At 40.2% G+C, this 24,151-nt stretch overlaps 1 protein-coding gene across 3 annotated transcripts in view; it reads left to right on the forward strand.

Moving 5' to 3' along the window:
• Window positions 1-24,151, forward strand: part of ppp1r12a (protein phosphatase 1, regulatory subunit 12A) — a 52,910-nt gene that overhangs the window by 14,099 nt on the left and 14,660 nt on the right. For all 3 annotated transcript variants that reach the window (XM_053313758.1, XM_053313759.1, XM_053313760.1), the window contains exons 2-12: window positions 10,335-10,465; window positions 13,947-14,065; window positions 18,073-18,232; window positions 19,045-19,189; window positions 19,272-19,346; window positions 19,513-19,604; window positions 19,825-19,982; window positions 20,319-20,440; window positions 22,557-22,781; window positions 23,181-23,272; window positions 23,574-23,690. In XM_053313758.1, the coding sequence (XP_053169733.1) occupies window positions 10,335-10,465; window positions 13,947-14,065; window positions 18,073-18,232; window positions 19,045-19,189; window positions 19,272-19,346; window positions 19,513-19,604; window positions 19,825-19,982; window positions 20,319-20,440; window positions 22,557-22,781; window positions 23,181-23,272; window positions 23,574-23,690 (1,436 nt within the window). The remainder of the gene's footprint in view (window positions 1-10,334; window positions 10,466-13,946; window positions 14,066-18,072; window positions 18,233-19,044; window positions 19,190-19,271; window positions 19,347-19,512; window positions 19,605-19,824; window positions 19,983-20,318; window positions 20,441-22,556; window positions 22,782-23,180; window positions 23,273-23,573; window positions 23,691-24,151) is intronic.

Here is a 24,151-nt window from a genome sequence, read left to right on the forward strand (position 1 = left end):
AGTTGTCTCGGTTGTGTTTTTGAGGTGTTTTTTTTTTTTTTTAATCCGAGCCGTATGCTGATCACAGTGAGAGTGATTCAAACCTTCTGCGTTTTTTGGGGGGAGGGGTTAAACAGCTGATTCAGAGTCAAACATCTTCCCCAGTTACTGTGATCACCTGTTGGTTTGTTGTGGTAGCTTTATATTTTTAGTGAACGTAATGTAATACCAGCAACAGTACTGTGGAGACTTTTCATTGGGACTGTTTCTTCAGTAGAAAATAGACCTTTACTTTCATTCTGACTGTTTCTGCAGCCAAAATAGACCCTTTTATAAAAACAATTGATAGTTTCTTGAGTTGAAAATGACATAGAGACTGAAACTACTTGCATGGCAGGATACTACAATGGGGGAAAAAGGTGAAAATATATACTTCGGAGAACTATAATGAATAATAAAGTGAAAATGAAGCTCAGGGCAACACAGTGTGCAGTAATGTAGAATCACTCATTCATCTGATGGTGAAGGTCAGTTTGTTGATGTTGTACTGTCGCTTACAGTGATGCTGCCAAGGTTTTATTGTGTGTGCCAACACTTAATAGTGCCAGACACGTGTTCCTCAGCACAAGTATAATACACAACCTGTTTTTAAATATGTAAATAAACTGTATGGTCACAGTTGGTCAAGTAGTGAGCAGCTTGATTAATGAGTGGATAAATATGACGATGATACTGATGAAGTTTTATTAATGATTAGTCAATAAATTGATGGATATATAACTAATGAAGAAGTTTTTATAGTTTAATCTTTTTAAGTCATTTTTCTGGCAACATCTTTTGGTTCTTTCCTTCTGAACAACGAGGATTTGCTGCGTTTCTTTTGTTACACATGATAACAAGCTGAATATTTTTAGTTGTTTTGACTGTTTGTCAGACGTCTGATGACTAATGTGTGCTGAGCAATTTAATAACATCACCTTTTGATTTAGCAGTTTTGGACAGGCTCGTCTCCTGACATTTTTAACTGTGATGTGTTTTTGTGTTAGATCCTCTATTAATGTGGCCGCCATCTGAAATACAGCACATTGATTATGTAGTCAAAATATGCTCTCATTGCATCAACATTGTTACAATATTGGCTTGGAGGCTAAACCTGGAAATATGCTGATTTGAAGATAAATATTAACACAGATAAAGGTGAAACAGGTAACAGTAGGTTCCAGCATTTGTTAAAACATTTTATTTGGATGTCTAAGTCCGTTTATGGCAGCTGTGGTAAGTTCCCCCACAATTAATATTCATAAAACTACTTTGCAGCAGCTAAATTCACTGATTTCTGACACTTTTAAATGTGATGTGTTTTCTGTGTTAGATCCTCTTTTTTAATGTGGCTGCCGTCTGAAATACAGCACATTGATTATGTAGTCAAAATATGCTCTCATTGCATCAACATTTGGCAGACGATAACTCCACATTATTAAAATATTGGCTCGGAGGCTTAAACTGGAAATATGTTTCTTTGAAGATACATTTTAAACACAGAGAAGGGTGTAATAGGTGTAAGTAGGTCGCTACATTTGTTAAAAAGCATTTTATTTGCTATTTATTGTTTGTATGATGCATTTTTAAGCTCTTTATGGCAACAGTGGTGAGTTTCCCCCGCATATAAATAAAGGTATGACTCAATTAATTGTTCATAAAGATACTTTGCAGCAGCTAAATTGAGTAACTTGAGCAAATAATGAGCTATTGTTGTATTTAATTGACAGTTTGGAGGTACAGACTGACGGGTCTTATGACATCCCTTCCCACCCAGACACACTGCTGTCACTGATGGGTGTTGTCGTGGGCATGCACCATTTACACCGTCATTGAATGTAGAATAGCAGCACAGCACAATGGGCTTAGCTGGCTGCTTGTGCCTCTGAGTCCCGTCCACCCACCCGTCACCCCCGCCTCACCCCCACCCCGCTGCTCTCAGCAGTAAAATGTGCAGCAGCCACAAGAGCAGCTTTAAGCCGGCCATCCGAGGGGTGCTACTGAAGCAAGTCAAGGAGGGGAGGGGTCTTCTTCAAGGGTCCGCTTCATGTGGAGTGCTGCTAAATTAAGCTTGGGGCTCTCTGTACGATGGCCCACTAGATAGTAAACTTTAGGCTTTTTGTACACATACAGTAGCTAGCTATAGCGCTTTACTGTAGCAGGAGACAGCACCTTTAACTAATTGTTATCTGAGGAGAATTAATCGTGATGATCATTTACATCACCTGAACTACACCTGTATAGTGGTTTTGAAGTCTGGTAGCTGTATCATCTTGTAGGCGTCCCTCTATTTTGCTTATTTAATTAAATATTGTTTCTTAAAGTCTTGTCATGCTAGTTGAAAAGTGAATCACGTGACTAGATCTTGTATGTCTTCATGTTAACTCCGATCTATTCTGAACGTTATTAGGTCAGTGACAAATAAGAGTTGGCAAAATGAGCAATTCAGAAATGGTTTAAAAGCAGCTTCAGGTTTGGTCAAATGTACATTTTGTATTTTTGTTGGTTTCATATAATTTGAAATGACATTTGCACCATTTGTAAAGTAAAACTGAATGCTCCTGAAAATGTCAAATGGTGTAACCACAAAATAATGATAAATAAGTATTTTATCCACCTACAGTGTATTTAAGTGTGCTTTATACAAATAATTACTTCATTATTCAGTCATAAACATATTCCACATTTTAGTTCACATTTATTCACCTGTATATAATCAGATAATACTGGTTACACCAATTGACACTGTCATTGACCCTATTACAAATTAGAGACTATAATAAGTAGACGTGGCGCCCAAATAGTTGAGTCTATTAGACATCTATGTTTTTTTGGCCATAAAAGGTCATGAGAACCTTTCCAATAACAGTCATGGCCTGTGAGAGGTTAAAAAAAAGAAAGAAAGATGGCACCTCAAGATGCTCCTTTCAACGTGAGGGTTTTTTCTTCTTTTTTTTTTTTGGCGATGTTGTCTCACAGTGGTTTTGCTTTTAAAACGTTGCCTTCGGGGGCTATCCGAGCAACCCCCGTGTGCTTTAAAATGAAGTCTTTTCTCTATTTATTTATGTTTCTTACAAAAGCTTGACAAGGCCTGAACCCATGTTCTCTTTTTGGCTTTGTTGTCGTGGCAACAGACCGGCCTCCTTTCTTAGGAGCACGTCACGGGTGCATTTTTTTTTTTTGTCGAGAATAGTTAAGTCCGTCTTGTGTGTGGTGCTAGACTAGTAGGGAGCAGGGCTTTGAATTCCTCTATATTATTTCAGGATTAGAGAGATCTATATTGATAGACACTGCTTTGTTCTATCTTAATCTTCTCCATATTTGTCCCTACTGGTTTTTGGAAAGGGTTTAAAGAGTTAATCTGTTGATATTACCTGTAATCAGCCACATGCAGGTGGATTTAATTGCGTGATTCTCTTACTTTTCTATGTCAGGAGTTAGTTGTAGCTCTCCTCTTCTGAAAGCTTGTCTCAAAACTGACATGTCAGTACTGAAAAAGTGTTTGCATATGTCCAGCTCATAAAACTGGTATTTATCCAGTAAGGCCAGTTTTAATGGCGTGTTGTCATTGTTATGTTTTGTTTGTTGTGTGTGTGTGTGTGTGTGTGTGTTTGTGTGTGTCATGTTTCTTTGACTGACTAAAGGGGACTGAGCCTCTTTCTTCCTCCTATTACATAAAGTGACATTTGTGGCTGTTTGATCTTCCAGTTTGATTTATGTCTGATCTTTCTTTTTAATTTGCTCCAATCAGAGCGCAGCAGCTCATGAATACTAACACATTTAGTGAGTTAGAGCTGATGTTTATGTCAACTCGCCCAGATTTAGGAACTTCTCCCAGTGCATGTCGTGGATTTTATTGAAAACAAAATCATGTAAAAACTCAAAGGACCTTGCAAAATGCTGAAGCTCTACTCCAAATCCTTTTTTAGTTTGGCCCTAAACGTAATCATTTGCATGTTCTCAGCCTCAGCAATTGCTTATTTTTCACTGTATTGGGCTGAAATTTATACTGAACATCAAAGAAACCTGAAGGATCATTTACAACAAAAAAATCTAATAAATGTAAAATCTTCACTAGCTTTACTTTCTTGCAACCAAATTTAGATTTTGTGTATTATTATAGATAGATAGTTATTTGCTCCTACATAAAAAGTGAGTGCCACAGAGCTGAAAACTCACTCCACTTTTTAATTTACATATCTTGACTGTATATTTTCTCAAGAAAGGTTGATTTAATTTCCTCGAAACTATTTTATTAACATTATTATATTCATTGCAGATATATTATCAATGTTACATCACTCCTTTATCATTTAATCATCAGCTTTTTTTTGGTACTTTTCGCTGGTTGTAATATTATATTCAGTGGTTTTTATTTCATACGTATTTAAGTTTGTTGCATAGTAGATGATGTTTCCTGTGTCTGGATAAAATGTGGATCATTGTTCGTTAGCTCAAAATACTTTATGTTTTTCTGATCTAATATCTAACATCATCAACTGGTAGCTTTAGAAAACAAATCAACTCCCACCTGAAACATGTTTGGGAGGATTATTGCAGAATGGTTTACAACATACCTACAATTAATACATAAGAGAGTGTAGTCATAATTAATTTCATCATTAAGCAGTTTAGCCAAAATCCTATAACTCTACTAGTAGATTAGAGCTATAGGGTTTTGCAAGGTCCCATGAATTTTAATAGAAGTGGGCGGAGGTCCTACATGGATGAAATGGGCTCTGTCATAACATCATGAACCATTAGAGGAGTTCTACAATATAAGTATTATATCGCCTGTGGTGTTATGTCTCTGCTCCATAGCTCTGTTAAACGTGACATGATTCACCTGCTGTAAAAATTGAATTTGGGTCCCCATTAGATGATATTGGATATTAGTGGAACACGGCCAACATTTCTTAAACCCTCTCTTGCACCCCTTGTATATTTTTACTGGCGTGGCAACCCCAAAAAAATAAGATGTTCCCATAATATGAGTGATTTATTAATTCACTGAAACATTCATTGTATTCACAGTATGTAAAACAGTCAAGCTCCCTTTTAGATTTGTTTTTCTTTAGTTATGGATACGTAATGTTGTTATAGCACACAAATAGGCAAAATATGAAAGACACATGAGGGGTTTTCTCCATATTTTGTGAGTACAGAGGGAGAAGAGAGCAGAATGAATATGGATGACCTCGATAATGAACTCAATGAAAGTAAACTGGTGGCATCGTTCATCCCTCGAGCCTTAAATCTTCAACTAATCTACTTATTTTGAGATACATAGCTAAATAAACTCAATTATTACATACAGTGAATGTTCATTTTGAGTTAGCTCATAGATGCTCACTATATTAGCACAACAAGCTCCCTTAATAGCTGCTCGTAGCGTCTCCCTTACTGCCACATTTAGCTGTAATTAAAACAGTGAGCAGTTGAAATCGACTTGAGAAAAATAAATAAATAAAATAAGTGTGTTTCATCCTGTTTTGGCTTTTTTTTGGGGACTTTTTTTTCCCCAATTACTGCTAATATATGTGATTTATGATGGATGAAAACCAGTGTTTAAAGGGTCTAACCTATGACTCTGTTTGGCCAATCAATTTATCCTCCATGAACTCTTACTGGCCCCTGCAAATGTTTTAATGATGCTTTCTGTGGATTATAGAATTACATCAGATTGGACTTTTGACTCCCATTGACCACAGCTCACACTTTTCATCATGAATTAATTTCTTATTAAAGATTAGTGGAGTTTTTTTTTTTTTTTTTTTTCCTGCTCACACTCCTCAAATCCTAATGGATAAACGGCTATTTTCAGAAGCCGGCTACACAATGTACATTAAACTCTATCGACCCATCAAATAGAGCATCCTGTGTCCATTGATTAGGTTAGCACTTGATTTTTTATTTATTTATTTATTTATTTTCCTGCTGTTATGTCAACTTCCCAGAAGCATTGGTTTCCATTAGAGGAGACCTTTTAATGGCAGCAAGGATTCACCCTGAAGTCCTTCCTGGAAACATTGAATGAGTCCCTCTGCTTTTTAAAGCTCTCGTCTTTTAGCGGTCTTAATACAGTCTGGACCAAATACTAATCCTGTAACGCTCTAAATGTATCATCATCATTATAAAGATAAAGAATCAGCCTGAATTGTTTTTAAAAAGTAGTGCATTTTGGTACATCATCAAGTCTATTATGTCTACTTGTATGACATTAAATTTGAGCTTAGTTGACGATTAGGGTTTTATGTATCTCGTGGTTAAACCATCGCTCGGTTTGTTTCATCTTTTGTTCACCTCTTCTGTTTTATTATGTAGAGCCATCCATCTTACTGCCTTTGTGCTTGACAGGGCCTGAAGTCTCTCTCTCTCTCTCTCTCTCTCTCTCTCTCTCTCTCTCTCTCTCTCTCTCTCTCTCTCTCTCTCTCTCTCTCTCTCTCTCTCTCTCTCTCTCTCTCTCTCTCTCTCTCTCTCTCTCTCTCTCTCTCTCTCTCTCCTCTCTCTCTCTCTCTCTCTCTCTCTCTCTCTCTCTCTCTCTCTCTCTCTCTCTCTCTCTCTCTCTCTCTCTCTCTCTGAGACACACTGGCTAAACAGGTTTAATGGCAGCTTCTCTACTTTAGAGTGACTGACTTACTCACTACATGTCTGAATGCTTCACTGTGAGCCTCAGCATAGCACAGCTCCTATACATAATTTTGGGTGGGGGTGGTGGTGGGTTGATCTTATAGTGTGTGAGACAGGATTAAAGCCCACAATGTTGCTTATTATAACTTTAATTAATAGTCAGACTCTCCTCCTACTCTACACTGTCTGACTCACTCACTCTGCCGGCTGTCACATGTCAAACATTGTGACTTAATAGATTTTTATGAGTTACTGCTTCGTCCAGTATGTTTGTGCCACATGGTTTAGGAGGAGTACTTTCCCCCCCTAGCAGAGGTGTAATAGAGGCTCCATACTTGAGAGTGAAAAAAAAAAGTGCTAGAGGATGCCACTGTGCTTTCTCTCGTCTCCCTCTGGCCACACACACTACACTGAGCGTACTCTTGATGATGCAGAGGCCGTAACTCTGGCACCTGTCAGCCACAGACAATTACAGCCATTAAGGGATTACCTTTGGGGTTGTAAGAGCTTGCAGGGAGGAGCCAGCGAAGGAGGAAAGGCTCTGTGACGCACCAGGGGAGGGGAGGGGAGGGGAGGGGAGCAGAGGGGAGCAGAGGGGAGGGGAGGTCACAACCGGCACTACTGTGTTCGCCTTAAGGGGCTTGTTTCCATTCTTAGAGAAGAGAGAGAGAGCGAGGACTTTGAAAAGATAATAAGTGTGTGGAGGCTGACTGAGGGGGAGGATTTAGATGAGGGTATGGAGGACAGTTTTTAGATTTTTTTTTTTTCTTTTTCTTTTTCCAGTCATTTTTCTAAAGCTTTCATAATTTAAAGAAGGTGCTTTTTATACACCAAGCCAAGGCTGACTTGTTCATCACTTTGCATCCTTTGTTTAAAAGTTGTATTTGAACAGGAAATTTAAAAACTACACATAAAATCTGCATCTGCATAAGAGGAAATTGCTAGTTGTTGTCGTCGTCTTGTCGTTTTCATGCCCCTAAAACAAAAGTAGCAGCTGTATGAAGATTTTTTTATTTTCTGTTTTCTGTTTGATTTAAAAGGTCACAGCTTGAAAGTGTAAAAGGTTTCTTTGCTTTGCATTGGTTGCTTCATTTGTTGTCTTAAGCTCTGAGCTGGTACGGCTACATGGCGGCACACGAATGTAACAAACAAGAGCGTGATTGCATTAAAAAAGTATCCATACATCTGTATCCTCATAACAAAAAACATGGAGGTGATACTGACATGATAGTAGAGTTAAAGCTTTTTCTAACAGTGTGAATAAATAGTCTTGGTGTCAGAGTCTTGAGTCTTTTAATACTTTATTTTAATAGCATGAACCACAGCTCTGTCTTTTGTTGACATTAAATTAAAAATTAAGCGTTTCCTTGAATTAAGGAGCAGAGTTTAAGCCGTGTTTTTGAGACATTGAAGCCTCATCATCTACATTTGATGGTGACTTCCAGCTAGCAAACCCAGTGACACTGATAGTGATAATAGCTGCAGACGTCAGCACTTTTCCATCTGCCCCGTAACAAAATTTGGATCTAGCTTGTTAAAAAAAAAAAGGTCCACCTGCACCTGGAGAAACTCCATCTAAGCACCCACACACACACACACAACCAAACCACATCATATACAAACACACACACACACACACACACCGTCAGATAAGCTCAATGAGGCCTTTTCAGGAGCTCTTCAGCCCCGGTCCATGTACGGCGTTGTAAACGGCCCAAATTTGGACAAGGATTCCAGCCAGATAGTCGTGTGCCCTGAACGTGAGGCCGCTCTGTGTTCGTGTCTGTGTGTGTGTGTGCGCGTGTGTATCTGTTTCCCTTGTCAACGCTCTGGTTGTCATAGCAACCCCAGGAGAAAGAGAGAGGGCAGACAGTGCAGGCACAATGTTCAGGGATGGGGGGGGGGGGGTTAACTGGCTGGGTTAAAAAGTTTTGTTTTTAATATTGTGACATTTAAGATCTCTGCTGATCTGTTACTACATTGACTATCAATCAGCAGCTCTATTTATATCTGCTGTGCATGTAGGATAGCTGCAGATATACTGGAGATATGTTGGGTTTTTTTTGTGTGTGAGGTCACTTCTTCATCCTAAAGCCTCCGTGTGTCCTGAATAAGAAGTGCACTACAGGTTCTCCGCTGCTGCTTTTCATCCGTCTCCCTGCTTTGAACGTCGCAGAGAAATTTGACCTTGGTGACCGCTTTCAGCCTCTCGGGGCTTGCGGCCAAACAAAGCTGTCGTTCCCCCCCAGGCCATGAGTCACTTGTACACACATTTTTTTTTTTAGCATTATTTAGCCAACAAGTTATCCATCTTAAATATCTTACTAGTATATTCTGCACACTTTGACATATGGCATAAATATGTATGCCACTACCTCGAAGTATACAAGGATCATGTTTGCCTCCAGGGGCTTAGTGGTTTAGCAGTGTTTCTCAACAGATGGAGCAACATTTAGATTGCTTTACAGGATACATTTTTAAAAATAGCTAGTGTTTAAATAACATTTTTTTTCGACTGTACAGGGAAGCTGACTTTCCGAAACCCACCCTTGGTACACAGTTCAGCATCTTCGAGCAGCCAAATTCTGCACCGTGAAACCACAACACACTCCCTCACTTTATGAGTCAGAAGATCTTAAACTAGATGTTCATCACTTGCAGCAGCAGCCTATTTTTTGTGGGTGTCACTTTTGTTTTCACTGTGTCATCAGTCATAAATGTTTAGGTCTGTTAAACGGCGATAGGATCAGTGTGGGGGCTTTGCATACACACGTCTATTTTTTCCCCCCATTTTATCATCATCAGACATGCATATATAGATGTGTTTGTTGGGCATCTGCTTATCTGACCTCAGGTGTCTTTACTTCCCCCTGACTGATACCCAGATACAAATTACATTTAGGATTGTCTAGTGAACCGTTATTCATCGGCTTGTGCACCATATGCCACTGACAGTACCCCCCTCGCCCTTATAAGCCTAGTTTTAAATTTGAATCTAAGGTCTTCTCATGTGTTTATATGGCCTATTTTGTCTTCAGATCCTTCTCAGGGAACTCCAGCTTACCCCCTCATTAAACATTTGCCTACTTGAAAGATTAGTTTTTGATGTGCAGCGCCAGAGAACGACACTTTCTAATGATTAGGATCGATTTAACTGATGAGGACAAAACACAGGGGTACAAAATGTGCCAGCCGATTCACTTTCTGTTAGTCGAGCAATTTATCAGCTGAAGTCTAGAAGAAAATATTTGGCTTGTTTTCAAATTTTATTTTTAAAAGAAAGATAATAAAAATAATCTTTTTGAAATGACGTCTGTAAGGTTTTTTTTTGCATCAAGTATCAGCATATAGGCACAGCAACCTCACTGCCTCCATCAGCAGTACTCCGCTACGTGGTATTTGAAGCACCCCTGCTATGTGCTGGCATTTCGGCAACCCCTCCGGCTGCCAAAATTCCCCAACAATTCAGAAAGCACGTGGCAATCTATCAGAGGCAGCGTAATGCTCTTTCCATGCAAGCTGTTTGTAACTATAGCGCAGGCCATCCCACTGACATAATAAGCACACAGAGAAACACATTGACACACACATTGGGCAGCTGGTGCCCCTTTGCTCCTTTCAGTGGCCTTACCCGTTCCCTCTCTTTCTCTCTCTCTCTCTCTTTCTCTCCCTCTTTCATCTCCCAGGCGTGCATAGATGACAATGTTGACATGGTGACTTTCCTGGTGGAGCACGGAGCCAGCATCAACCAACCTGACAATGAGGGCTGGATCCCCCTCCACGCCGCGTCCTCCTGCGGATACCTAGACATAGCAGAGTGAGTATATGTGTTTCCATGTTTTAACAAAGCAGGTTTATTCCGTTTCTTAAGAAGCGGTCATATCTGTTTTTTTAATCAGGTTTGATTTCTTACATCCTGTTTTCTAAGAAACTCATCAGATCATTTCAGTTTCAAGTTTGTGTAAAGCAGCATCTGAGCAGCAGGGTCAGGATGAGGTCTTCTAATGACTCATGTGGGTAATATACATTTTAATTTGGATTGTCAAGTACAAAGTGACATCATGACTAAGAGGGTTTCCATTTGAGGACTGTGCTGTACTGTCCTGTCACCCTTCTGAGGACCTTATCTGTCTTTTTATAATGCTGCCACCGGATTGATGTCATCTCAGTGTGACCCGCAGCAGTGCTCCAATCATATTTTTAGCTCAGTAAAAAGAGGATTTTGGCCTCTATGACAAGTTTATGGTTGTATAACAATAATAACTGATCAAAACAACATTATAAAGTGTTTTCCATAGCATGAAGTAAAACATAAAAAGAGCAGTTAAGATTATAAAACATCATATCATGAAACAGTAAAATAACAATAACATATTTCACAAAGCAGCACCCTTCCTATGACTGCAAATACATAATCTGTTATTCTTTGTCATGTTATTCTGGTCAATCTCCTGTGAATCCATGAACTCATCCACAATAACTACTAACTGCAGCATGTTTACTCTAGTTTTAGTTTATTTCTACCTTATTAATTTAGCTAAATAAAATAGAAACCAGAACAAACTGTAGATGAACAACAAAATGACCATTAGGATGAAATAAGGAACTTTGCTTGTCTTACCCCTTTTTTTTTTTTAAACTCTAATAATCAAAACAAAGCCAAAAATATTCAAAGCAACACAAGAAAATAAAGAAACAAGAACAAAACAGACACGGTGTACCAAATCATATTATTCCAGCCCAACCTTTTGTTCATCCTTTTCTATATCTGTCTACAAATGCATGTTGATGTTTCAGCTTCCATGCCAGAGTCAATATGTCAGGACTCATCATTTCAAGTAGAGCACAGTTCTTGTCACATATCAACAGGAGCAGCAGCAGCAGCTTACATGTTGCGTGTCCGAGCCATAACATGACGAGATAGGGGTTACCCTCTCCCTTTCCTTCTCCCTCTGTATCTGGAGTACCTTTTCAGAAAAGAAGACTGTTCGTAGGTGCACAAAACACAACACAGGGAGATGTTATCACAGGATATTTAAACAGGTTGAAGAGGGTTGAAGGAGCTCAGTTGTACTCATTGTTCAGCATATTGGAAGTGTGCTGTGACCTGCTTTTACTTCTGTGTTACATTACAGGAACCTGGCTACACATTAGTCCTCACTATTGATGTTTTCCCGAAACACAACAACAACTACCGGCCAGGAAAATTGCTATTGAATATTATTGAATTGCTGTATTAAAATATATATATGCAAAGATAAAGTGTTGATAGCTCGTCAGACACTGCCAGTCTGTGTTCAGTATGTCTCATGAATGCAGCATCAGTGCTCGGCTACTATTGCAGAAAACAAGAAGTTTCTTGTTGTCACATAATGAGTGAAGAGGTCAAGTGGCTCGCCTGATACGGATGACTAATGGAGACATCATGTAATGAAGAGAAACCCAGCAACCTGATGTGGGTGGCGAGCTCTCAGCGGACCCATTTTAATCCCGCCATCACAGTAACGGGAAGTGCGGATCGGGGCCGGTATCTCTAAAGCCCCCCGATGTCACCACAGCCAGCTAATGATAGGGTCGGTTAAGAGTCCCACTGCGGGGCTCCAGACCACAAAGCCATCAAACCTAGTAAAGCTGACCCAAAATAGGCAGAATAGAAAGTCCAATCAGGAGGATATAAAACTTTGAAATGTAACTGTAGACAAGTCAGCTGCCATTTAGGGGGGGGAAGTCATGAGCACCGAGAAGCGTTTCAAGTGGTTTGTCGGCCTAATGAGAAGGGTCTGAGTCTCACCGCAGATTTAATTGGAAGCAGCTGAAGTCAAGATGTTGAATGGTTTAAAAAAAGGTCTTGAATCACTGCTGGGGGGGAAACACTTGGAGAAGAAGGACACGACAAAGTCAACTAGGTAGTCATGAATACAGTGTTAATGCTTATTTTAGTCAAGTTTTGGTTCTAGAGGGATTTATGGGTTAGCTCCAGATCCCTCCTGCTTTCAGATGGGATGTACATGCAAGACTGAGCTGTACTATTCATTTAATTTAGACTAAATCATCTGTAAAAACAAAGATCTCCTGTTTTCTTTCCTCTCCTTCATCTACTACTTCTACCACTCACTACTATGAAGGAGAGTTTCCCCCACTGGATACTGGCTCTGTGTGCAGCAGGCCTAAACAATATTACAGTTAAATCCCTAATCTGACAGACAAGGCACATTAGAAATTCTACAGCAAATGGTATCAATTAAAAATGCATTATGTCAGAATGTGTTGTATAAAAAAAATCCCTCCAAAAATGCTTAGTATTAGTAGTTTTTATTAGCTTGAAACATATTCTCATAATCTATTATTTAGATGAAGAAAATAGCATTATTAATGTACTGTAGTGTTAGAAGTTAAATAATGAATCATTCTCACAGTTAAGATTTTAGATATTATTTATTATTATTATTAATTATTATATTATAATAGTCAGACGCTAAAAGCCTTAGTAGTAGTTTAAGTTACAGTGACAAGTTGGACAAGTTTCCTGAAGCGTCCTCTGTGTTTTCATGTAATGTGCACATAGCATTTCATATCTTGTGTGCACACAATCTGCATGGTACAGCTCCTCTGACCTTTACTACCAAAATATTTGGCAATTGATAACAATGAATGCTGTAATTTCAGTTATGCAAGACGAGCTGGACGGTACTTGAGTGTAAAACCCTGCTACACATCTATGGAACACACACCTGTCTGGATTCGTACCACTCTTCAGACAGACGCCTCATTTTCTTCTTTATTTCTTAGGTGTGGCGTGTTCACTGTGTTTGCTCAGCCTGTGTAGGACCCTCGGCCATTTAAATACTTTGTGTGACTTGCGTGCCTCGAGTTTCTACACTGGTGCCATGACTATCTTGCTTATTTGAATATGTATCATGGTTGTTTACCTTTTTGACATGAAGTATATAAACATGCCCTCTTCTCCAGTCACGTAGTATTTGATACGAGTTCAAGACGGAAACAATTTTAAGACGTGTAATATGGCCTCAGGTGTCAGAAGATGCGACTGGCAAAACAGGAGATGCAGCCTGTGGTGTTGTCTGAAACTAACGTTGGCACCGAACCAAAAGCAACATTACACATCTCCTGTCCTTCAATTGTTTCTTCATCAGTTAAAGGAAGTTACAGTTGACTTTACATCCTATTTTTAACATTTGACTGCAGGCTCTTCAATTAAAAAAAAATCAACTGTGTTATTCTACAAATGTCCTGTTGGCTCCAAACCTAAAATGTTTGTGTTGTTTTTGTTGTTGCAGGTATCTTATTAGCCAGGGTGCCAGTGTAGGAGTTGTGAACAGTGAGGGTGAGACGCCTCTTGACATCGCTGAGGAAGAGGCGATGGAAGAGCTATTGCAAAATGAAATCAACCGACAAGGTAAAGTACTACAAACTGTAATATATATGGCCATTACCACCACTCACAGTCACACATGCCTTTATATGGTCATTTACTACAGTGTATATGTGTCTGGAGTGAGTTTAATCACTGATAATACAGCTGAGATAGCCGGAGCAGATGCATTATGTATTTGTGTGTATAATATTTGGGAGGGTTGTGTGAAGATGTCTCAACTGTTAGCGTGCAATCCAGTTTAATCAGATCATGTCTCAATGTGGTAACCGTGTTAATAAAAATAGAAGGATTAGGGGCCCTGTGTGTATGCCATGCATGTATGAGTTTGTTGTCAAATAGGATCTGAGTTCTTACTGAGTGTCAGTCACCTGCTTTCTTTCTTTTTTTTTTTTTCCACTCATTCGCTTGCTTGAGGAAAACTTACATAATATAGAAAAGCGATCCAGCTGCGTTGTGAGCTCTCATGTGATGATTCGAAACCGAAAAAAGTCGGGTCTTTCTATTTTTGGCCAGAGCTCTCTTGAGATGATGAAAAGGCCCCTCTCCCCCTTAATGGTGAGAGGCCACTGGCAGATGAGTTGTGTCTGAGGCACCTTTTTGTCTTTCTTTAAGTAAACTTAACACCCTCACACTTTAAAAGTAAAAATGTTCTTCTCATTTAAACCTTATTTTATAAAGAAACCACTAATAGAAATATATAATGAGCTTGTCCATGGTGTCAGAGGATGTGTAGTCTCCATGTAATGTCTTTGAACTGCATTTATATACAGTGTTCGTATTGTGTGATAAAGGAAGACTAATGTGTTGGTGTAGCATATTTCAACAACAAGGAAATTCAAAGTGCTTTACATAAAACATAAAATGCAACAAGACAGGATATAAAAGCTACTCACAGCAATATAAAAAGACCTTTTTAAATACTTTAAATGTCTTCAGAAACTTTGAGAAGACGGGTGACTGTAAGCTGTCACACTTGACAGTCTGAGAGTTTGAAAGCACGTGGTATCTACACCCAGAGTGCTGTTTACATGTTACACTCCTTGAACGTATTATGTAATGATGGCGAGAGTTGCACCCACCTGATTTTTTTTTTCTTCTTTTCAAGCATTTTGGCCAGCGGCTGCTGTCAGCTTTGATTTGCCAAATGCCTGACAGATGTGCTGCTTGGGTTGGAACACCTGCATGCTAGCGCCGCTAACATCCATCACTAACAGAATCCAAGTCAAATGTGCTTCTGCATTTATCATGCTTATCGTGGACTTCACAGAATTCCTCTTTATTATGTAGAACTTTATGTGTTTAAGTTTGATTATTCATTTATGTATATGTTCATTAATGTAGACTTTCCAAAAAAGAAGGTGCTTTTGAGAAACAGTATAACTCGCTGTGCTGTGCAGTGAGTCTGGCCTCAGGAAAGCTGCTGCTGCACACAATCCACAGCTCGGCTCTCTGTGCTAGAGGTAGCAGGCAGCATTATGCAACGAGCTGTTGTGTAACACTTCTGTATGTTTGTAATGTGATTTTCTCCTCTCAAAGAGTCAGTCATGGGGTTAAACTGGTTCGCCAGTTGCCGTGGTTTCCCCCCCCCTCAACCCATTGGCAGTGACAACCTCTAGATCCTCTCCTTGACCCTGACTAGGTCAAGTGACCAAGGCAGCCCCCGCACTACCCCACCCTCCGTCCCTCCATCCTCCATCAGCTGCTTCATGAATACTGGTGTCTGTCCCTTGTAATGGACTGAAGGGTGACAACCACACCAGTGCCTCTAACTCACACTCTGTCCCTGTTAGTTTGGGTGCTGAAGGGACAGGAGAATAAACTATTTATGTTGCAGGTTCTCTTGATTTTTCTAAAACATCAAGAACTGTATTGGATTTTCTTTATCTTCTCCATGTTCAGGTAGAAGATACCATTCTCTTTTTAAAAACTCCACTTTGAAATGCTGCCAGCTCCTCCGCTCGGCTCTCTCTGTAGTCCTACTTAGAGACCATTAGGCTGCCTGCTTTTTATAGACACAGTGTAGGCTACTTCCCAAGAGATCACGGGACTCTGCCCTACCTGGCCAGCTCCCATTCCCTACATTAACTTAACCATCCTAATGAAGTTTATCTCCATTTTCTACCCTAGCACATGTATGTAGTATGTGTTGCACTTTCTCTTATATCTCATATTGTGGGGCTTTTACATCTCAATAGCTCAACTTGGGACTCTGTCAGCTCTGTGGTGCCTTGATCTAATTAGATGAAGTACATTTCCTGTGATGAATATTCCCTCTATGTCTATGTCTATGTTAAGCAGGTTTAAAATGAGTTTAACACATTTGTAGTATAATTTGACTAGTCTTTAATCTACATTTGACTCGGTATGTTATTATTAAACTTGTGTTGCAATTTCTTTTTTTGTAACTTTAATATATAATGTAAGAATCTTTGGTCAGGGCATTGCAAACTTACTGCTTCACTGACTAGCTGCTGGTTGGTGAGAAATCTTCACAGTCGCCTTCTTTAAACAAATCTATTTAAAAATGTTAAAAATGAAACTTGAAATCCAATCAAGGCTAAACTCGGATGCTGAGTCATCTTCTTCTCATTTAGTTTCACTCTCTCACACTCGGCTCACTCATCCTCTTAATAAGCATCATGACCAGTCCTTATACAAGCCAGAATATTCCTGTTCACAAAAACACTTGTCTACGTCTGTGTCGTATTTGAGTTTCTTTATTAGGAGCAACCCCCTACCCAAAGATGTACTATCTTGTTTTCGAGGGGGTCAGATAAAAGACATAGATTATTAATGTGAATAATGAAGTTATAAGACATCATTATGAATATTATTATTGCAGAGGTGTTATTATAGACTTAATGAGAAGACATAGCATTTCTGACCCGGTGGAAGGATGAAATCTATTCTAGAGAAAATGTTTTATTCCAGTCAGAGAAAGTTTTAAACTTGGGCTTTCTTAGCAGTAGATTTAGGGACTGTAGGAACACAGAAAAAGAAGAGCTGTGTGGAGTCTCTCGAATGATAATTAGAGGAAAAGGGAACCAAGGGGACTGTTTTGTCACAAAGTAGATGGATTCTCACTTTGATGAATAAGACATGTAGATTGTGTATGTAATTTTCTAAAAATGTAATATGTATAAGAGCAGAAAGAAGATGAGCAGGTTTCTAAATGACTTGGTTTGTTCTTCAGGTTCTTTAATGTTCCTCTTCTCTCTAGCAGAGGCTAAACCTCCGGGTGAAGTGTGACTTTTCTCAAGCCAAACTTACACAAAAAAAAACAAACATTTGTCATCTTTTTATATTGGGTTTAAAAGCTGGAGGCAATCATAAGCTTTCTTGGGTGTCAGGAAAAGAGTGATGCTGTATCCTCGAGCAGTAGAAACAAAAACCTATAAGATCAGCTGAATGTTTGGCTCCCGCCCCAGAGCACTCCTTGGATTACTGTTTATGTCGTTCAACACAGTTAACGCTCAGCTGACAAGTCGACGACTCATTCAACAGCGTGTTTTCGGCGCGTCTCGTGTTCCGTCCAGGCGTCAACGAGACAATACAGGCCCTCTGCACGCGGCGTATAGCTCAGACAGACATATTGACCCACTTAACCAGCTGAGGCCTGTGTGTTTGCAGCCATGATTTCTTTGTCAAATTGACAGAATATTGGCACAAAAGTGTTTATCCAAGCAGAACGAGGGCTTGACAACACCCTCCAGTGTTTAGACGAGTTGCCAGAATAAAAATGATGTGTATGGATGTCATTACTGTAGCGTTATTATAGCAATGTGTGTGAATTATTTTACTGTAATCCATAGTCGCACACTAATGTAATGCTTTCCAAACATTCACATACCTTACAGTGGATGTAATGTAACTTATTATAGATATCTGGATTTAATGTGCTTCACTCTCTTTGCTCGGTTCCCTCGAGTTCAGTGTTACAGCTGGCAGCCTTGTTCCTAAGTAGCAGGTAATCCTCGGACGCCACTTTGACAGTAACAGTCCTCTTCTTCTTCTTCTCGTCTCCCCAGGGGTGGATATCGAGGCGGCCCGGAAAGAGGAGGAGCGGGTCATGCTGAGGGACGCCCGGCAGTGGCTCAACAGCGGCCAGATCCAAGACACCCGGCACGCCAAGTCTGGAGGAACGGCTCTCCACGTAGCTGCCGCGAAGGGATACGTCGAGGTTTTAAAGTAAGCAGTGGTTTTGATTTCACAGGTATTAACCTCAGTGTCAAGATTGTTTTGGCATCCGTCACTTTTTTTTTTTTTTTTTTTTTTTTTTTTTCCACTGGGACCAAATGTCATCGCAAACACGTTTTCGGTAGCTTGTTTTTAAACAAAGCTTTCCCAGTAAGTTACATTATGTGATTTCTGTTAATAGTCATGTCAGCAAGGTCTTTTTTTCTTTGCTATTGCCAAACATATCTTGGTCTCTGCGTCTTGTCAATGCATTGTCCCAACATTGTATCTGCGGGCTGTTAATACAGCTACACTGCTCGAGGATAGGAACCGCAAACCGCCTGTCCATCTGTTCTGGGAAAGCAGCCAGCACACTCGACTGCCATAGATAGCTCTGAGATCTAATGTTTAGTGCGACTACCCATACACAAGACGGGGATCTAAATGTTTTTCCTGTCCTGGCAGATTTACTGGCTGAAATAAAATATTAAGGTTTTAAAATTCATCCACCTCTTCCCGCTCATGCTTAGAGATGATTTTTTTTTTTTTTAATTTTTCAGATTATGCGACCATGTGTTTAGGAAGGGGGGGTGTTGGACTGTGTATCTCACGAATCTGACCTAGGGTTACAATACTGACGCACTTCTGAAAAGCCTGGGCGCTGGCAGCACCTTTTTTAAAGATTAGTTTACAGAAGCAAATCCGAGAAAACCAGATTTGCTTATTCTAACAAAAACTATTTTTATGCCCTGCCCCTCCCTCCCCCCCCCCCCCCCCCCCCACCTTCTCCTACTCTCACACTCCCCTACTCTATTATTGTGTAGGCTTTTAATCCAAGCAGGGTATGATGTAAATATTAAGGACTATGACGGCTGGACTCCTCTACATGCAGCATCACACTGGGGCAAAGAGGAGGCATGTAGGATACTGGTGGAGCACCTATGTGACATGGACCTCATTAATAAAATGGTGAGCATCTGTAACCCTTTTACTATTGTGTAATTAACTTTCATTGTGACATTTTTGAGAACTTTTATGCCTTTTTCCTCAGGGCCAGACAGCTTTTGATGTAGCAGATGAAGATGTTCTGGGATACTTAGAAGAACTACAAAAGAAACAAAATCTTGTAAGTCAGTGTGGCTGCTGATTGCAGAATCCACAATGTAAATTTGTGAATCTAATTTTAACAATATTAAATTTTGTGTGTGTGTGTGTGTGTGCGGGCTAGATGAAGGGAGTCTCACTGTTTTTGCTCCGTTTAGTATTGCTGATTTTCATTTTCTTTATTCCAGCTGATGAGCGAGAAGAAAGATGTTAAGAAGTCTCCTTTGATTGAAACGACAACCACAGGAGACAACAACCAATCACTAAAACCACTCAAGAGGTAAATAGCTTGATGGTGAAAAATAATCAACGGAAAAACAAAATGTGTTTGGATGTCATAAAGCTGCCGTTAGCACAGGCATAACTGATTCAACTTCTCTTTGGTTGACATATTTAGTGTCTTTAACTTGTCTTCTCTCTTGTAGTTGAAAATATTTCATACACATAATACTGTCCAACTATACTGATGTTGTATTTCTGTTTAAATCTGTGTGCTGCAGTAAAGAAACACTGCTTCTGGAGCCAGAAAAGAGCGCTCCACGCATCGAGACCTTAGAACCGGAGAAGGTGGATGAAGAAGAGGAGGGAAAGAAGGACGAATCGAGTTGCTCCAGCGAGGAAGAGGAGGAGGAAGATTCAGAGTCAGAGACTGAAGCAGGTAGTGTGTTTGTCTGAAGTCAATGTCTTTTCTATTTGCCACTTCAATTATCCACTTAAAGTTTGATTCAGTCAGTGTCGTCTCTTTTTTACTGCAGCGGGGTCAGAACGAGGCAAATTTGTGTCAGCCTGTCAGTATTTAACCAACAGGCATTTGATTCCTCTTTTCTTTTTTTTTTTTAAGTGGTCAAAAATCACCATGCTATACATAAAATAATCTATATAGTGCATGTGTTCTCCACTGAGCAGGTAAAATGATAAAAGGAGCAGCTGATATAGTATATTTATTGCTTCCTGCCTTTTAATAACTCACCTTTTTTCTTTCTAATCCCTCCAGATAAGAGCAAGCCTTCGGCGTCAGTGAGCAACAGCACAACACCCACCCAAGCCAGCATCACCGTCTCATCTCCAACTAGCCCAACCAACCAGCTGACGACTCCCACCTCACCAACAAAGAAGGTACAACCTGGTATCAGACAGATGCCTCATTACTGGCATTAAAAACCTGCAACATACAGATCTCACTTAAATGAAAAAGCAATGTTTTACTGATTTAAAAAAAAAAAAAGGGATGAGAGGAAATTAAAAGCTGCAACACAACCATGATGTAAACTTGTGACTATTCTACTCTCAAACTACTTCAAGTAGTAACTACACCCTTCTACAACTTTGTTCTACTGAGACATGTCGGTGCCTCATTATGTATACAAATCAATAAAATGCTCCATCTATTTGGTCACAGTTAGATAAATTAATTTGGAGTTCATACTCTAGGTCATCGTTGTGTTTTGCTATTCATGTTGCAGCACAATGAGCCAACAAAACTACAAAGCTAACAAATGTCACAGAGGTCTTGAGAAAGAGAATTACGACTAATTGTTGCCGCTGTTTAACAAACATGGCAACGAGCCGCACAAGAGGGAAATGATTGGCGGCCCAGTTTTGGATGATGTTAACAGTTTACTGTAGGACTGACTCACAATTAGGACACCAGCAGGCTAGAGTGACTGTACAGAGCAGTGAACTGGTGCTGGTTTTCCCCTCTTTTGAATCTGCTGCCCTCTGCTGGCAAAACAAGGCCAAGCACAATGAACTGAGTGAGACGGATAAATTCCTCAGCCTCCTTCATTCAGTCCACTGGCTGAAATGATGACATCCTGTGTAACTGTTCGAGAGGCGTCTTCAAGTGTTTTGGAAAAACTGAGGACTTAAAATTAAATATTATCTAATAAAAGCCCTCATACTAATTCCTCTAAGTCTGTCAAGCAACACCAGCATTATAATACTGTAGACTGTATGGACAGACTCCTGAATGTGGCTTAAAGAGAGGAGTACTTCTACCTCTTTCTGAAACTGAGCACCTTTAGTTGATGCCATGCAACCAGCGGCCACCAATCGAAGACTTTTCTAAATGTTTTTTCTTATTTCCTGCTTCTTCTCTTGCAAAATGATCTTCTTGTTCCGATCCTTCTTTGACGCCTAGCGCTCACACATCACAATGTCTCCTGTCTAACAAGAGTGAACAAAACATTAACAGTGTCCAGTTTTGATACTACCAAATGTTTGTTGGATCTGTCATTTTTATTCCAACTGAAAACAGTTATGGTAGACCCCCCCTCCCTCCCTTTTGGTTTGGCAGTAAGCATTGTGTGGTGTGACTAGGCCTTTAAAAAAAAAAGCTGTCCTTGCCATAAAGTGTGTTTTTTTTCTTTTGCTGCTGCTTCTGTCTTATTCTGGCTTTTTCTCTGTCTCAACCTCCCTGCCCTCCCCTTCTCTGTCTCTCTCTGCGTCTTTCTCATCCCGGGCTCTTGTCTTGGTTGGCTTTAGTTTGATTGTATTACTCCCCTCATGCCTGTGGCGGAGCCAGGCTGTCCTGCATTGTGGCGTCAAGGCTTGCGCAAAACTGGCATTTCTCTTGTGCCCAAAAAACCTATGGTGAGGCATTTGGTGTGCACCAGAGTTGTTCTCTCATCCTACATGCACCTGTGCACTGACTAAGTACTTAACACTCCCTCCTTAACCGCCCTGGCCCGATCCAGGTGATGCTGATTGAAACTTCCCTATCGCTGACTCTCACTCATCAACCCTACATGGTGTTGTTTTCACTTTGTAATCAACAAACACTGTCCTATCTGTGCTTTCACTTTGTGTCTGTGTGGCTTCTGTGTTTTGTCTAGTTGCTTGTCATCTTTTTGATAGTTTGTTTTGAATATTTATGTGGACAGATCAGATCAGACTTTAAAACCACAACAGGTTGAATGGCCTTTTTCTGTTCCTTTGACAAAGTGACCAAAATGAATTCAATGTCCCATAGTAGACTCAGGTAAAGGTGTTTTTAATCCTCTGAACCTTGATGTGATTGTTCCTATTAACAGGCATGTCCTACCTTTTTAAAAATGTGCTCCTGGTCTCATCCTTTAAACCTAATTATTGCAGCTCCAGAAGATTAATCTAAGCTGTTTTTTGACCTGATTGGCGTTTGTGTTACTCACCAAGATGACTAAAAATCTAAACTTCATATCTTTTTAAACGGTTATCTAGATGTACTAAACTGCTGTCCCGTCCTCCCTCTCAGGTCACTCAGCCTGTTGCAAAGGTCTCCGCTAAAACGGAGGAGGAGAGGAAGGACGAGTCTCCTGCGTCGTGGCGTCTAGGTTTGAGGAAGACGGGCAGCTATGGGGCGCTGGCTGAGATCACGGCCACCAAGGAGGCTCAGAGGGAGAAGGACACGACAGGGGTGATGCGCTCAGCCTCGAGCCCGCGCCTCTCCTCTTCCCTGGACAACAAAGACAAAGAAAAGGTCTGCTGTTAAGAAGTCACATCCTTTTTTATTTTTTAAACTTTTTCCTGTTTTGTAGCATGTCACTTCAACCTCAAGGCCATCAGGATTTCCAGATGGGATACCTGAATAATTAGCTGTTAAAATTCAGTCATATGTTCAGCCATATGAGCTCTTCTTTTATTAGTTATTTACCAGCTGCCTAAAATATGCATGTGTTTTGAAAAGGGAGAAATCATTTAAGCTTACAATTGATGCTGTTATGAATAGTTTTGCTTTTGTAAGAGCCCAATTAAGGCTGACATATCATCTTATATCCTTTTTTTAAAATAGTATATAAAGTTGAAAAATCTTGTGGCGTTTGACATCTCAACCATAAACACTCTCTAATCTGAGGTCTCGTTTGTTCCCCTGCGACAGGAAAAGGACAAAGGAACCCGGCTTGCCTACGTGGCCCCTACTATCCCCAGGAGACTGGCCAGTACTTCAGACATTGACGAGAAGGAAAACAGGTGAATCCCCAGAGCCAGTTGGCTCTGTGCAAACATACATTGGCATGAGCAGCTCCTGCTGCCCACTGCTGTGTGTTGCAGGCAAAAGGTGTTAATATCCTGCATGGTGTGTGCCGCCAAACACAACTGCCTTAGGTATTTATGTTGTGCAGCAATGGATTTAGTAGACTTCTTAAATTTAATAAGAAAAGCCAGATTTCGTAGAGGGTATAATTAGGTGTCATGGGGAAAGACCATTGTAAATATGCCAGTATCTGTTTGTGGAAGCCAGGGGAACAATTGTAGCTTGTGGTTCCCCCAGGGATTCCTCTGCCACTCTGATACGTAGTGGTTCCTACACCCGGCGACGCTGGGATGACGACCTGAAGAACAGTGAAGGAAGCGCCTCCACCAACCGAACCCCCAGCTACCAGCGAAGGTTAGCCTATAAAAAAAAAAAAATCTCTATCAAACCTCCATCCCTCATTCAGTTATCAGATCTCTGCTCCATTTAGATCTGATGCGTTTATGCATAATGAGGTTGACTTGCATAGCTTGGGTACTAAAACCTCTTTTTTTTTTTAAGATAGCATTGATAGTTGTTTATCAATCATCAACTGTACATTTCACTTGGATGATATCACCAGAGATATGTATGTACATGCTTCCATGCACAGCAGCAGCACTGAGAAAGCCATGCCAATCAGCCCAACGCTTTTCTCTATCACTGCTACAGAGTCTGTTGCATGACTGTACCTGTCCTGTCAGGTCGCTGTGCCGCTAAGTTTACTCAGACATTTTAATGAGTCCTAGCTATCTGTCTGATGAATTCAAATAAATTTAGTTCTCAGAGTTTTTCATGGCACAGCACCTAGACATGGACGAATGTTGCATTTATGT

This window comes from Scomber japonicus, chromosome 23 (genome assembly GCF_027409825.1).
Source record: "Scomber japonicus isolate fScoJap1 chromosome 23, fScoJap1.pri, whole genome shotgun sequence".
NCBI lineage: Eukaryota > Metazoa > Chordata > Actinopteri > Scombriformes > Scombridae > Scomber > Scomber japonicus.